This window comes from Schistocerca gregaria, chromosome 1, assembly GCF_023897955.1.
Source record: "Schistocerca gregaria isolate iqSchGreg1 chromosome 1, iqSchGreg1.2, whole genome shotgun sequence".
In the NCBI taxonomy this organism is placed as follows: domain Eukaryota; kingdom Metazoa; phylum Arthropoda; class Insecta; order Orthoptera; family Acrididae; genus Schistocerca; species Schistocerca gregaria.
In genome coordinates this window covers 226,499,345-226,512,606 of record NC_064920.1, presented here as the reverse complement: position 1 = coordinate 226,512,606, position 13,262 = coordinate 226,499,345, and the positions used below count along the sequence as shown (strand labels likewise).

General features: G+C 45.0%; 1 protein-coding gene across 1 annotated transcript in view; it reads left to right on the top strand.

Annotated features, from left to right (window-relative positions):
• The window catches only part of LOC126340110 (uncharacterized), a 353,496-nt gene that overhangs the window by 209,350 nt on the left and 130,884 nt on the right, over positions 1-13,262 (top strand). The window contains exons 18-19 of the mRNA XM_050001681.1: positions 1,926-2,127; positions 11,753-11,896. Coding sequence (XP_049857638.1) covers positions 1,926-2,127; positions 11,753-11,896 — 346 coding nt within the window. The remainder of the gene's footprint in view (positions 1-1,925; positions 2,128-11,752; positions 11,897-13,262) is intronic.

Here is a 13,262-nt window from a genome sequence, read left to right as displayed (position 1 = left end):
AAGCAGCTTATTGACCAAGTTCAAAGATATTGTGCCTACGCAAGTCTGCAGAGTTCCCACATCTCATTACGTTATTGTCGCACCTCGTAAACTTCATAATATTATGTATTGAAATGGTATATGAAATACACTCCTGGAAATGGAAAAAAGAACACATTGACACCGGTGTGTCAGACCCACCATACTTGCTCCGGACACTGCGAGAGGGCTGTACAAGCAATGATCACATGCACGGCACAGCGGACACACAAGGTACCGCGATGTTGGCCGTCGAATGGCGCTAGCTGCGCAGCATTTGGGCACCGCCGCCGTCAGTGTCAGCCAGTTTGCCGTGGCATACGGAGCTCCATCGCAGTCTTTAACACTGGTAGAATGCCGCGACAGCGTGGACGTGAACCGTATGTGCAGTTGACGGACTTTGAGCGAGGGCATATAGTGGACATGCGGGAGGCCGGGTGGACGTATCGCCGAATTGCTCAACACGTGGGGCGTGAGGTCTCCACAGTACATCGATGTTGTCGCCAGTGGTCGGCGGAAGGTGCACGTGCCCGTCGACCTGGGACTGGACTGCAGCGACGCACATGCACGCCAAGACCGTAGGATCCTACGCAGTGCCGTAGGGGACCGCACCGCCACTTCCCAGCAAATTAGGGACACTGTTGCTCCTGGGGTATCTCCGAGGACCATTCGCAACCGTCTCCATGAAGCTGGGCTACGGTCCCGCACACCGTTAGGCCGTCTTCCGCTCACGCCCCAACATCGTGCAGCCCGCCTCCAGTGGTGTCGTGACAGGCGTGAATGGAGGGACGAATGGAGACGTGTCGTCTTGAGCGATGAGAGTCGCTTCTGCCTTGGTGCCAATGATGGTCGTATGCGTGTTTGCGCCTTGCAGGTGAGCGCCACAATCAGGATTGCATACGACCGAGGCACACAGGGCCAACACCCGGCATCATGGTGTGGGGAGCGATCTCCTACACTGGCGGTACACCTCTGGTGATCGTCGAGGGGACACTGAATAGTGCACGGTACATCCAAACCGTCATCGAACCCATCGTTCTACCATTTCTAGACCGGCAAGGGAACTTGCTGTTCCAACAGGACAATGCACGTCCGCATGTATCCTGTGCCACCCAACGTGCTCTAGAAAGTGTAAGTCAACTACCTTGGCCAGCAAGATCTCCGGATCTGTCCCCCATTGAGCATGTTTGGGACTGGATGAAGCGTCCTCTCATGCGGTCTGCACGTCCAACACGAACGTTGGTCCAACTGAGGCGCCAGGTGGAAATGGCATGGCAAGTCGTTCCACAGGACTACATCCAGCATCTCTACGATCGTCTCCATGGGAGAATAGCAGCCTGCATTGCTGCCAAAGGTGGATATACACTGTACTAGTGCCGACATTGTGCATGCTCTGTTGCCTGTGTCTATGTGCCTGTGGTTCTGTCAGTGTGATCATGTGATGTATCTGACCCCAGGAATGTGTCAATAAAGTTTCCCCTTCCTGGGCCAATGAATTCACGGTGTTCTTATTTCAATTTCCAGGAGTGTATATATAAATAAAATTGCTAAAATGCATTTTTCAAGTATTGACTGTTAGTTATAAAACAAGTAGTGGGCGGTACAGCATTTTTTATCGTATTGAAATCCAAATCACTAAAAATCACAAAAATATTGCTTTTCAGTCAGAAAAGCTGAATTGGTATTAAAATCTAGATGCCTAGATGTCTAAAAAATATAATATTGTGGCTTCGAAATCGATATTATTGCAATTGCAAAGAAATAGTTGCAGCTCTCAGGATACAGAAATGCAAACGGAAAGAGTGGTATCTATTTTTCACAGTGAAAGAGCTTCTTTCAGTTTTAGACTACAGTACGTGTGCTGAAGTGCGAGGCTGCGGTGGCATATGCTTGGCTTCTGTGCGCAGGCTTCAGCACGGCGGACGTGACGTGGCTGCCCGTGAACCCCAACTACCCGACACTGAACGCCGCACTGCAGGACTCGGTGGAAGGCCGCAGCCACATCAAGACGTACCGCCTGCTGGCGCAGCTGCGGCAGGACGAATCCCTCCACAACAGCAACGCCGCCGTCACCAGCACGGGGAATGTCTTCCTCTTCAGCAGGGGGCAGTAGGTTCCACTTGCACAGTCCTGCCCACTTTGTCATGTTGCATTTTCATGTCTAATCCGTATTAAAGTACGCGGCGGCTATATTCAGTGTACAGCTACCCGCAGAGGTCAGAGGTGGGCTGTAAGTATCGTACGCAAGCGAAACTTAGTAGATGTTCCACTGCGTTATTTCCGGAACCGACTTACGCTGAAGAAACATAGTTCCAGTTTTGGCAACACAGTCGCTGTGAATGGAGGAAATTTATATAGAACAGCTTGTTCAATATGAGGACCGAAGACGTCGATGATGTTCTGTTCTTTGCCAGCTTTGCACGTAGTGGCAGCAAGTGGAAATAATTTTTTTCCGGAGTAGATACGTTCCACATTAACGCTTTAGTATATCTACCAAGTTTCGCTGCCATACGATAATTATAGTCTACGTTGGATCTCAGTGTGTTTTTTCCAGAGTAAATCAGTTACACATTAACGCTTTAGCATATTTATCAAGTTTCGCTGCCATAGGATAATTACGGTCCACTTTGGGCGTCTGTGAGTAGTTGCAGTTTAATTATGACCATCTGGTAGGTTGACAAGGCTTTTTAAATGCAGAATACACATTATCACGATGCCTTTATATTAGCCGACCGTTGTGACCGAGCAGTTCTAGGCGCTTCAGTCCGGAACCGCGCTGCTTCTACGGTCGCAGGTTCGAATCCTGCCTCGGGCATGGATGTGTGTGATGTCCTTTGCTTAGTTAGGTTTAAGTAGTTCTAAGTTCTAGAAGACTGATGATGTCAGCTGTTAAGTCCCAAAGTGCTCAGAGCTTTTTGAACCGTTTGAAATTTCTGTTAAAAACTAATCTTTATTATAGTCCACTTCAACAGACCATATTTTCTATCGGCAGTAGCTATTACTACCACTATTAACAAGCAAATAGTAACACAATCATCATGCAGATTATTACGGTTACTGCTGTTGCCGCTGCTGCATCTACATTTGTCTCCCTTCACCATTATTACAAGACTTTTCTAAAAGACTCATCTGATTTCACAAGATTGTGTGTTCTACATGAATGAAGACAAGAACGAGGGCTTGAGACCGTAAATGAACAGATCCAAGAGTAAAGGAATAAATGAAGAAACGTGTCACGAGCATGAATGAAAATAGGATGCGTAAAATTAGAATTAACTGTCGACCAACAGGGAAAAGATCAGTATATAGATCAAGAAACGGGTGGAGAGATCAAATAACTATCACTGAACATGAAAGCAGTGCACAAGAGAACATAACAGCAAGTGCGTGACACTAGAAGAAAGAAGAAGAATGGAAAAGACGAAAAACATTTTTATTTTAAAAAGAACCATCAGAATGTACAAGGGAGTATTTTTTACGTGCATATACATAAAATCTTGAGGTGATTTTTACAATGAGTTTTCGAACAAAGTTTTCGTTTAACTTTTGCAAATGTTAGCTCCCTGTGGGCGATAGTCTGGAGATACTGCATTCATTTTTGTTGCTATTCTGCGTAGAAATTCATCCCAAAATATTTGGAAGGGAAGGCGCATAGGCAGAGTCTTCCATAACGCACAAGAAGCCCACACACCGTGAAATAAAGCGACCGTAGAGGCCAACAGTGAAACCCGATATCCGTACACTACATACGACCGACTGATCGTTGAGGCAGATCACGGTTAAGAAACGTTGTTACTCTGATCTGATCTTTTAGAAATGGTTTTTAAAGCCTGCGACTGTAAAATCAATAGGGTTGTTTATAAATAATTCTTCTGTTACCCGCGCGACTGCTACGGTCACGGGTTCGAATCCTGCCTCGGGCATTGATGTGTGTGATGTCCTTAGGTTAGTTAGGTTTAAGTAGTTCTAAGTTCTAAGAGACTGATGACCACAGATGTTAAGTCCCATAGTGCTCAGAGCCATTTGAACCATTTTTTTACTTCTGTTTCCAAGTCGCGATTTACTTTATTTCCGAAAATGATTCCCATTTTCAACTGCGTTTTTTGTGTGTATTATGCTATTTCTGTGTGATGTTTTTGATGTGTGGGAGTCTGCTTCAATTCGTTGACTTTATGCTCCACTTGTGCTGAGTCTCACACACACTAAACATCACACATAACTTGCTGTACACTTTGAACATCGAAAAAATTTCGATAGCAGAAGACTTATTTATAAACGAACCTAAACGCTGTTACATTCTGATATCTGTGTAGTGGTGCTCCATTGTGTTCAAAAATGGAATTTTCGGTACGTTCTCGCAATTACGGAGAAAACCAAATCTTCATCATTTCCAGGTACGTGATTACTCTTCCGAAAAAGCGGGAAAAAACTGGTGGTCCAGTTCCCGTTTGAATGTATCTTACAAGAACATCTCCCATCAGTCGGATTCTTGTATTTTTTTGTATTTATGGCACGTGAAGTTCAAAACTCAAATAGTAATGGCTTAAAGCTGTTACATGCAACTCTCAGAAATACTCGAGAAAATCTACTTTGAAGATTTCAGAGGATATATAAGCCACTGAAGATAAGTTCATTTTCGCGACGTGCTGCATGGCTCACTCGGTAGCGTCTTGGTATAACAACTGGGTGATCAGGTTCGAATCTGTCATCTTTTTTCGTTTTGTTTTTTTTCCTTCAGTTCGAATACCTTTCACAGTTTAAATATAGAATTCCTCAAATAGGAGGGTTGGAACTTAAATAGAGACAACTATTTATTCACAACCGACATAAAAAGAGTTACATGTTTGCACCTGTTAGTGTCCTTGAAAGTAGTCACCAGCGTTGTGTAGAACCTCTTGCCATCGATGTCGAAGGCGTAGTGTACCGTTAACAGAGCCTGTTCTGTTGATGGTGCGAATGGTGCGGTCTACTGCCTGTCGAATCTCTGGAGGAGTTCTGAAGCGAATGCCACGAAGTGGTTCCTTCATCTTCGGATTCTAATCAAAGTCACAAGGACTCAAGTCCGAGGAGTATGGTGGACGGTACAGTACTTCCCAATCCCATGGACCGAACAGAGCAGCCACAGCCTGCGCTGTATGCGCCCGCGCATTGTCGTTGAAAGTGATGGGTGGGTAGCGGAGAAAGTGTCGCCGTTTCTTCCGCAAAGCTGGTCGCAGGTGATGCTCTGAAAACGAACAGTAATACTGCCCACTGACGGTCTGCCGTGGAGGAACGTAATGCGTTAGGATAACACCATCACAGTCGTACACGAGAGTCACCATAACTTCAGTTCGCTCCATTCGCACCATCAACAGAACACGCTCTGCTAAAGGTATACTACGACTTCCACATCGCTGGCAACAGGTTCTACACAACGCTGGTGACTACTTTCAAGGACAGTAACAGGTGCAAACATGTAACTCTTTTGTATCGGTTGTGAATAAATAGTTGCCCTCGTATATGCTAATTAGCCGAATCTGATCCTCACTTATTAAGAAATTTTGAACTTCTTGTTTCTATTACATATTGTACACATTGAAAATGTAAACTCTTAATTGTCCATATTTTATAAAAGATGATCAATAAAGAGTGTGACACCAGCTTGTCTCCTTCTGGTTAGCGTTGCTGGTTGTCGATTGTAGGACCCCGATTTCGAATCCTGGCCGGGTTAGGGATTTTTCTCCTCTCGGGATTAGGTGTGTAGTTTACAGTCACAATTATCGACGAGCAAATCGCCGAAGTGTCGTCAAATAAAAGACTTGCACTAGGCGGCTGAACAGCTCTAGAACTGACAAGAAAAACCGCACGAACGTTTTATTTCAATACTCTCTCCGTCAGAGCAAGCCTCTAAAGCTCCAACGGTGCCGACCGACCGCCACGTTATCGTCAGCCGATAGGCGTCAGTGGGTGTGGATATGGAGGGCCATGTGGTGAGCACGCTGCTCTTCCGGCCTTTGTCAGTTTTCGTGACCGGAGCCGCTGCTTCCCAGTCAAGTAGCTCCTCAATTATCCTCACACGGGCTGAGTACACTCCACTTGCTATCAACGCTCGGCAGACGCGAATGGTCACCTATCTGAGTGCTAGCCAAGCCCGACAGCGATTAGCTTCGATGCTCGGAGGGAACTGGTGTTACCACTGCAGCAAAGCCGTTGGTTCATTTCAATAAAGATTGTTCAAATTAAAAAAAATACGAATTTATTGACAGTCTCATAAAATGCCGATAATTAAGAATTTATAGTCCCAATAAAAACTGGAATTTTGCGTGTGATATGTACACTCCTGGAAATTGAAATAAGAACACCGTGAATTCATTGTCCCAGGAAGGGGAAACTTTATTGACACATTCCTGGGGTCAGATACATCACGTGATCACACTGACAGAACCACAGGCACATAGACACAGGCAACAGAGCATGCACAATGTCGGCACTAGTACAGTGTATATCCACCTTTCGCAGCAATGCACGCTGCTATTCTCCCATGGAGACGATCGTAGAGATGCTGGATGTAGTCCTGTGGAACGGCTTGCCATGCCATTTCTACCTGGCGCCTTAGTTGGACCAGCGTTCGTGCTGGACGTGCAGACCGAGTGAGACGACGCTTCATCCAGTCCCAAACATGCTCAATGGGGGACAGATCCGGAGATCTTGCTGGCCAGGGTAGTTGACTTACACCTTCTAGAGCACGTTGGGTGGCACGGGATACATGCGGACGTGCATTGTCCTGTTGGAACAGCAAGTTCCCTTGCCGGTCTAGGAATGGTAAAACGATGGGTTCGATGACGGTTTGGATGTACCGTGCACTATTCAGTGTCCCCTCGACGATCACCAGAGGTGTACGGCCAGTGTAGGAGATCGCTCCCCACACCATGATGCCGGGTGTTGGCCCTGTGTGCCTCGGTCGTATGCAGTCCTGATTGTGGCGCTCACCTGCACGGCGCCAAAAACGCATACGACCATCATTGACACCAAGGCAGAAGCGACTCTCATCGCTCAAGACGACACGTCTCCATTCGTCCCTCCATTCACGCCTGTCGCGACACCACTGGAGGCGGGCTGCACGATGTTGGGGCGTGAGCGGAAGACGGCCTAACGGTGTGCGGGACCGTAGCCCAGCTTCATGGAGACGGTTGCGAATGGTCCTCGCCGATACCCCAGGGCAACAGTGTCCCTAATTTTCTGGGAAGTGGCGGTGGGGTCCTTTACGGCACTGCGTAGGATCCTACGGTCTTGACGTGCATCCGTGCGTCGCTGCGGTCCGGTCCCAGGTCGACGGGCACGTGCACCTTCCGCCGACCACTGGCGACAACATCGATGTACTGTGGAGACCTCACGCCCCACGTGTTGAGCAATTCGACGGTACGTCCACCCGGCCTCCCGCATGCCCACTATACGCCCTCGCTCAAAGTCCGTCAACTGCACATACGGTTCATGTCCACGCTGTCGCGGCATGCTACCAGTGTTAAAGACTGCGATGGAGCTCCGTATGCCACGGCAAACTGGCTGACACTGACGGCGGCGGTGCACAAATGCTGCGCAGCTAGCGCCATTCGACGGCCAACACCGCGGTTCCTGGTGTGTCCGCTGTGCCGTGCGTGTGATCATTGCTTGTACAGCCCTCACGCAGTGTCCGGAGCAAGTATGGTGGGTCTGACACACCGGTGTCAATGTGTTCTTTTTTCCATTCCCAGGAGTGTAATTAGAAAGAAGAAGATATGCATTATTATAAAAATTGTTGAATACATATGCGTTAATTAGCATATATTTTATGAATTTTAAATGTAAACGATATAGATATTCGAAATCAAATGAAAAAATAGCACATATAGAATAGACCATAGCGAGATATGAAGCAGCGATCCATTGATAACCCGTCATTCTTGAACATTATTGACTCAATCACGCGGCCAGTTCTGAAAACCAACATAATGTTTGTAAATAAGGTTACTCGGAATACTTCAAAGTCAATTTTTGAGAGTTGCATCGAACAGCTTTGGGCCATTGATGTTTGAGTCTGAACTTAATGTACCGTAAAAAATAAAAAAATAAATACAAAAATCCCGTTGCTGGATGGCCTCCTTGTTAGTGTCATCACTGAACGCTAAATGTGAAATGAAATTGCCGGCCGGAGTGGCCGAGTGGTTCTAGGCGCTACAGTCTGGAACCGCGCGACCGCTACGGTCGCAGGTTCGAATCCTGCCTGTGGCATGGATGTGTGTGATGTCCTTGGGTTATTTAGGTTAAAGTACTAAGTTCTAGGGGACTGATGTCCTCAGAAGTTAAGTCCGATAGTGCTCAGAGCCATTTTTTTAATGAAATTATTATCCTTCATTTCCATGCCCAGAAGGAATTCACAACACTCAGCACATTATTGTTTTCCACCGTCGTTGAGTGCTTGTAACAACTGAGTCCTGTGTTGTTTGAAACATAAACATTAGTGTGACAAACTGTAGACTTACTAGGCAAAGCTCTGTTGAAATATCTCTTAGTCGTGAGCGAGCACACCGGGCGACCTGTGGAGTTACATAAACAGCCAGTGTCTTGAAACTTCTGGTCCCATAGTCGAATGCTTTGAGCTGAAAGGGAGAAGGTCCAGTACCGTATTCTCATAAAAAATCGCGCCACACATTTATAACTCGATTGAACGCGTTGAAATAGGGAAGGTAAAACTCTTTTTGGTGCTGTGTATTGATATCGAACTCACATCGTGTAAAGAACGAGGGAGCGAGGTAACTGCGTGTAGGAGATCGCTGTCGACAACCACAGGATGTATGAACTCAACTACAGCGCTACGTTAAAGGTTCTGTTTTGATTCTTACGTTAATATTCATCCCAAGCCACCGCCTTTATTCATGTACAAGATATATTCTTTGAAATCAGCGAAATATTTTCGAAATACCTTATATTTCTAGGCCTACAAATGTTCAGTCACTCAAAGATATCTATCTGACAGTTTTTCTGTCGGAGTTTTCACACAGTTACTCAGTGGCACCTCAGGTCCGTAATTCACTACCTGCTCTATGGGTACTGTAGACTAACAGGATATAAAATTTTCGTCCAGTTTAGATAGACGCAGTCTCTGTCGGCACACATTTTCCCTGTCATTCCTAGTTACAGCGGCTCTATGCTCTGCTCATCATTAAGAAGAAACCTGATGTAAGCAAACACAAAAGCTATGATAGGTCAGAAGCCGTAACACGCGCACACTGGTGTCCTTACGCTCTTGGAAGTACATATCAATTAGATATCCTATTGCTAATTTATGTTAAATGAAACTTTAAGATATTGTAATGTATTCACAACCATCAACGTCTTTCTTACTCACGGTTTAGCTATGTAGGTTTTACTTTACAAATCGTGTACGGTCACAGTCTCTGTACTGTTTTGCTCCGATTGTCGTGCTGTTAATACACAGTATGAAAAGGGGTGAGGCTGCTTCCTGTTCCGTAGTGAAACATGCGTGTGCGACACGGTTAAAAAGTGCCAAGAAACAGATTGTTATTAATGTTGTTAATAAATTTACATAAAAAGTAGGCTTTAAAGTTTCCCGAGCGATGGAATTTGATACAGTTGAGGTGTACCTATACACTGGAAGTGTAGCGGAATCGGTACCTTAGTAGATTAACTGTTTGGTGCAGTTCATGACACGGTGATTCAAGTTCCGCCTTGGTCATCAGTTTTTTCTTCAATTTGAAGTAACTACATTATGTAATTGTAAAATTCATCGTCATTTTTATGAATAATGCTTGTCGTCTTGTTTCTAATTAAATACTGGACGCGAAGTGCATGTTTTTATTTCAAATGTGAATTCTTCGCTGTCGATATTTATGAAAGATTGTTGACAGAAGTAGCTCAAATTAAGAAAACACAACAGTTTAATTTTGTAGGTCAAAAATGAAAAACCAAATACTCTGTATTTAGATTATTGTTTTGTACCACAGATGTAGTCTCATTCGAACCAGAGTGAAAAGTGTCGTAAAATATGAGAAACATTAATTTTCACGGCATTGAGCATACAAATGCTGCATTTTTACATATTCCGCTGTGCCATTACGATATGAACCCAATGGAACTGATCCGAAGCCAAGTTACGGGATTTTTCGCGAGAAATAACAAGACTGCTAACCTGCCTGACGTACTGGAACTAACGCATGCAGCTTTTCCACACGTCACTACCGAGCGACACATCGTGGAAGAAGTGCAGTAAATGTGGCAGCTGGGTGGGTTCACGGATTCTGTTGTTGATCGACTCGTTATCAGCTTAGCAGATGACAGTTCCAGAACTGAAATATATTGCTCAGATTTGGATAAGGAAGAAGCTAAGAGATTATCAGACGACTGATTGTAATTAATACCTGCAGTTGCTTCAGTTCTGAACAATACGACGAAATCCCTGGGCTACGCTTTTGCATCACACGTATCTCGCTCAGAAGAATTACTCTTTGTTTATGCGAGAAATTTTCATCACTCTTGTTTGTAATTGTAATTCTATGTTAGGTGAGACGAGATCATTTTATGCTTTCCGTGTGGTCACCTAAGAAGCGTGCGGCAGTGCTGCAGTTTTCCCGAATATTGTTTCATTCTCTTTAAAAATTAAGTGACATTCGAAACTATATTATTTCTGTGCTCGGCTCTTTTAACGTTTGGACTGCAACTGCTCATATCATTCAAGGTTAACTGGACCAGCTGGCTGTCCAGTTCTGTCCAAGTTAGATGCGCTGGTAAAGCTGCTGTGCCGCATTATCGCTCAGTCTCTGTGAGTGCAACACAGCTTAAAGCGTACCCTTATGATCGTACCTGACTGTACTGGATACAGTTTGGATTCCGCTCCACGAAAGCCAATGAGATTCAAGCAGACGCGGAAGAACACATGGCGTAATGTTTACATCAGGTTTATTCTTATGACAGAAACAGTATAGAACGCGTTACGATTACGATGTTCAGTGTCGAATGTCGCTTCATTACGACCCGCGTAACTCTGGTCTGTTCAATTCCTTGGGTGTGCAGACCTATACTTCAGCGGCATTAATGTGGATGTAGTGCAGATGGGATATATTGGTTCAAAAGACGCACGCCCATGTAGAGATGGAACATGTTAGTTCAAAAGATGACTCCCCTCTCATGGATTTGTAGAGACTATGATCTGGTATAGTTCTTGCAGTAGAAAGGTGAATTAGTTACCAGAAACGGTATTCATATTAGTTTCATCCACTTGTGAATTATACGTATTTTGTGGACAAAAGCCGGCCGCGGTGATCTCGCGGTTCTAGGCGCTCAGTCCGGAACCGCGCGACTGCTACGGTCGCAGGTTCGAATCCTGCCTCGGGCATGGATGTGTGTGATGTCCTTAGGTTAGTTAGGTTTAATTAGTTCTAAGTTCTAGGCGACTGATGGCCACAGATGTTAAGTCGCATAGTGCTCAGAGCCATTTGAACCATTTTTGTGGACAAAAGAATGAGCCCCCCTCCAGTTATATATCAGTTTAGACCACTTAACAATAGAATTTAAATCTAGTATGATGATACCTTCACATTGCTGCGTCGTCCATAAACAGCTATTTGTCAAAAATATACAAACTGATAAGTAACAATGTTAGAAAATTTCCTGTTGAAAATAGTCTCCATTCTTTCTTCCTTGGATGAAGTCTAAAGTAATGCATTTGGCATTATAATTCAAACATCTTTCTGCATTACAGGACACAGAACGACGCGACAGTTGTGGCGATGAACGTGGGGTCTGAGGAAGCGACGGTGGACATCATTGCATCTCTGCCGGACGTCGACCTACCTACAACTTTTGTAGTGTACGCGTCCAGTGTAAACAGCGAATTGGATGAAGGGTGAGTTGATGGAACTGACGGCTGGTTTGTAGGTAAACTGTGAATATCTAGTGGTGAATTCTCCCGGTTATACAAACAAACTTGTTCAAGACATCCGCAAAGCCGCAACATCACCTTCCGCAGGGATATTCTGGTAGCTTGAGCTGTCAGGACAAGCAGGGTACTTCGGTGTTTAGATGCCTCTCTGCAGACCACGATTTACAGAAGTTATTATTGCGCAGCGGAAGAATGCGTTGTAAACCCGTGAGGGAGATTTCATTAAAGATATACAATTCTCAGACAGATTTCCCTTCAGTCACGCTAAGTATAGACATGACAGGGAGGTTACAACACAGACGTAATTACACTGACACCTATAAAGTCTTATAATTAAGATTCCCGTGTTTTCTTCAATTCAATAAACAAGTGGATATAAGGCTTCTGATGTCGTATGTCTTCTACATCTATATCTGTATCTATGCAGACACCCCGCAAGCCACCGTACGGTGCGTAGCGGAGGGTACTCTGTGCTTCTGCTAGTCATTTCCTTTCCTGTTCCACTCGCAAACAGAGCGAGGGAAAAACGACTATCTATATGCCTCTACATGAGCCCTAATTTCTCGTATCTTATCTTCGATTTCCTTGGTGGCAATAGAACCGTGTGAGTTTCAGCTTCAAATGCCGGTTCTCTAAATTTCCTCAATAGTGTTTCTCGAAAAGATCGTCGTATTCTCTCCAGAGATTCCCATTCAAGTTCCCGAAACATGTCCGTTACATGTGGGTATTATTCGAAGCTACCAGTAACAAATCTAGCAGCCCATCTCTGAATTGCTTCGATGTCTTTCTTCAATCCAACCTGGTACGGATTACAAACACTCTAGCAGTACGCAAGAATAGGTTGCACCCGCATCCTATATGCGGTCCCCTTTGAAGGTGAACGTCCCCTTTGTAAAAATTTTCCAACTAACCGAAGTCGACCATTCGTCTTCCCTACCACAGTTCCCACATGCTCGTTCCATTTCATAGAGTTTTGCAACGTTACGTCCGGATATTTAAACTACTTGCCTGTGTCAAGCAGGACTGTATCCGAACATTACAGGTTTGTTCTTCTTACTTATCCGCATTAACTTACATTTTTGTATATTTAGAGCCAGCTGACATTCCTCACACCGACTAGAACTTTTGTCTAACTTGTCTTTCACCTTCGTACAAACACTCAACTGCGACACCTTATCGTACACCACAGCATCATCAGCAAATAACCGCAAATTGCTACCCACCCTGTCCGCCAAATCATTTACGTATATAGAGAACAACAGCGGTCGTACCACACTTCCCTGGGCTGCTAGAGTGGCCGAGCGGTTCTAGGCGCTACAGTTTGGAACCG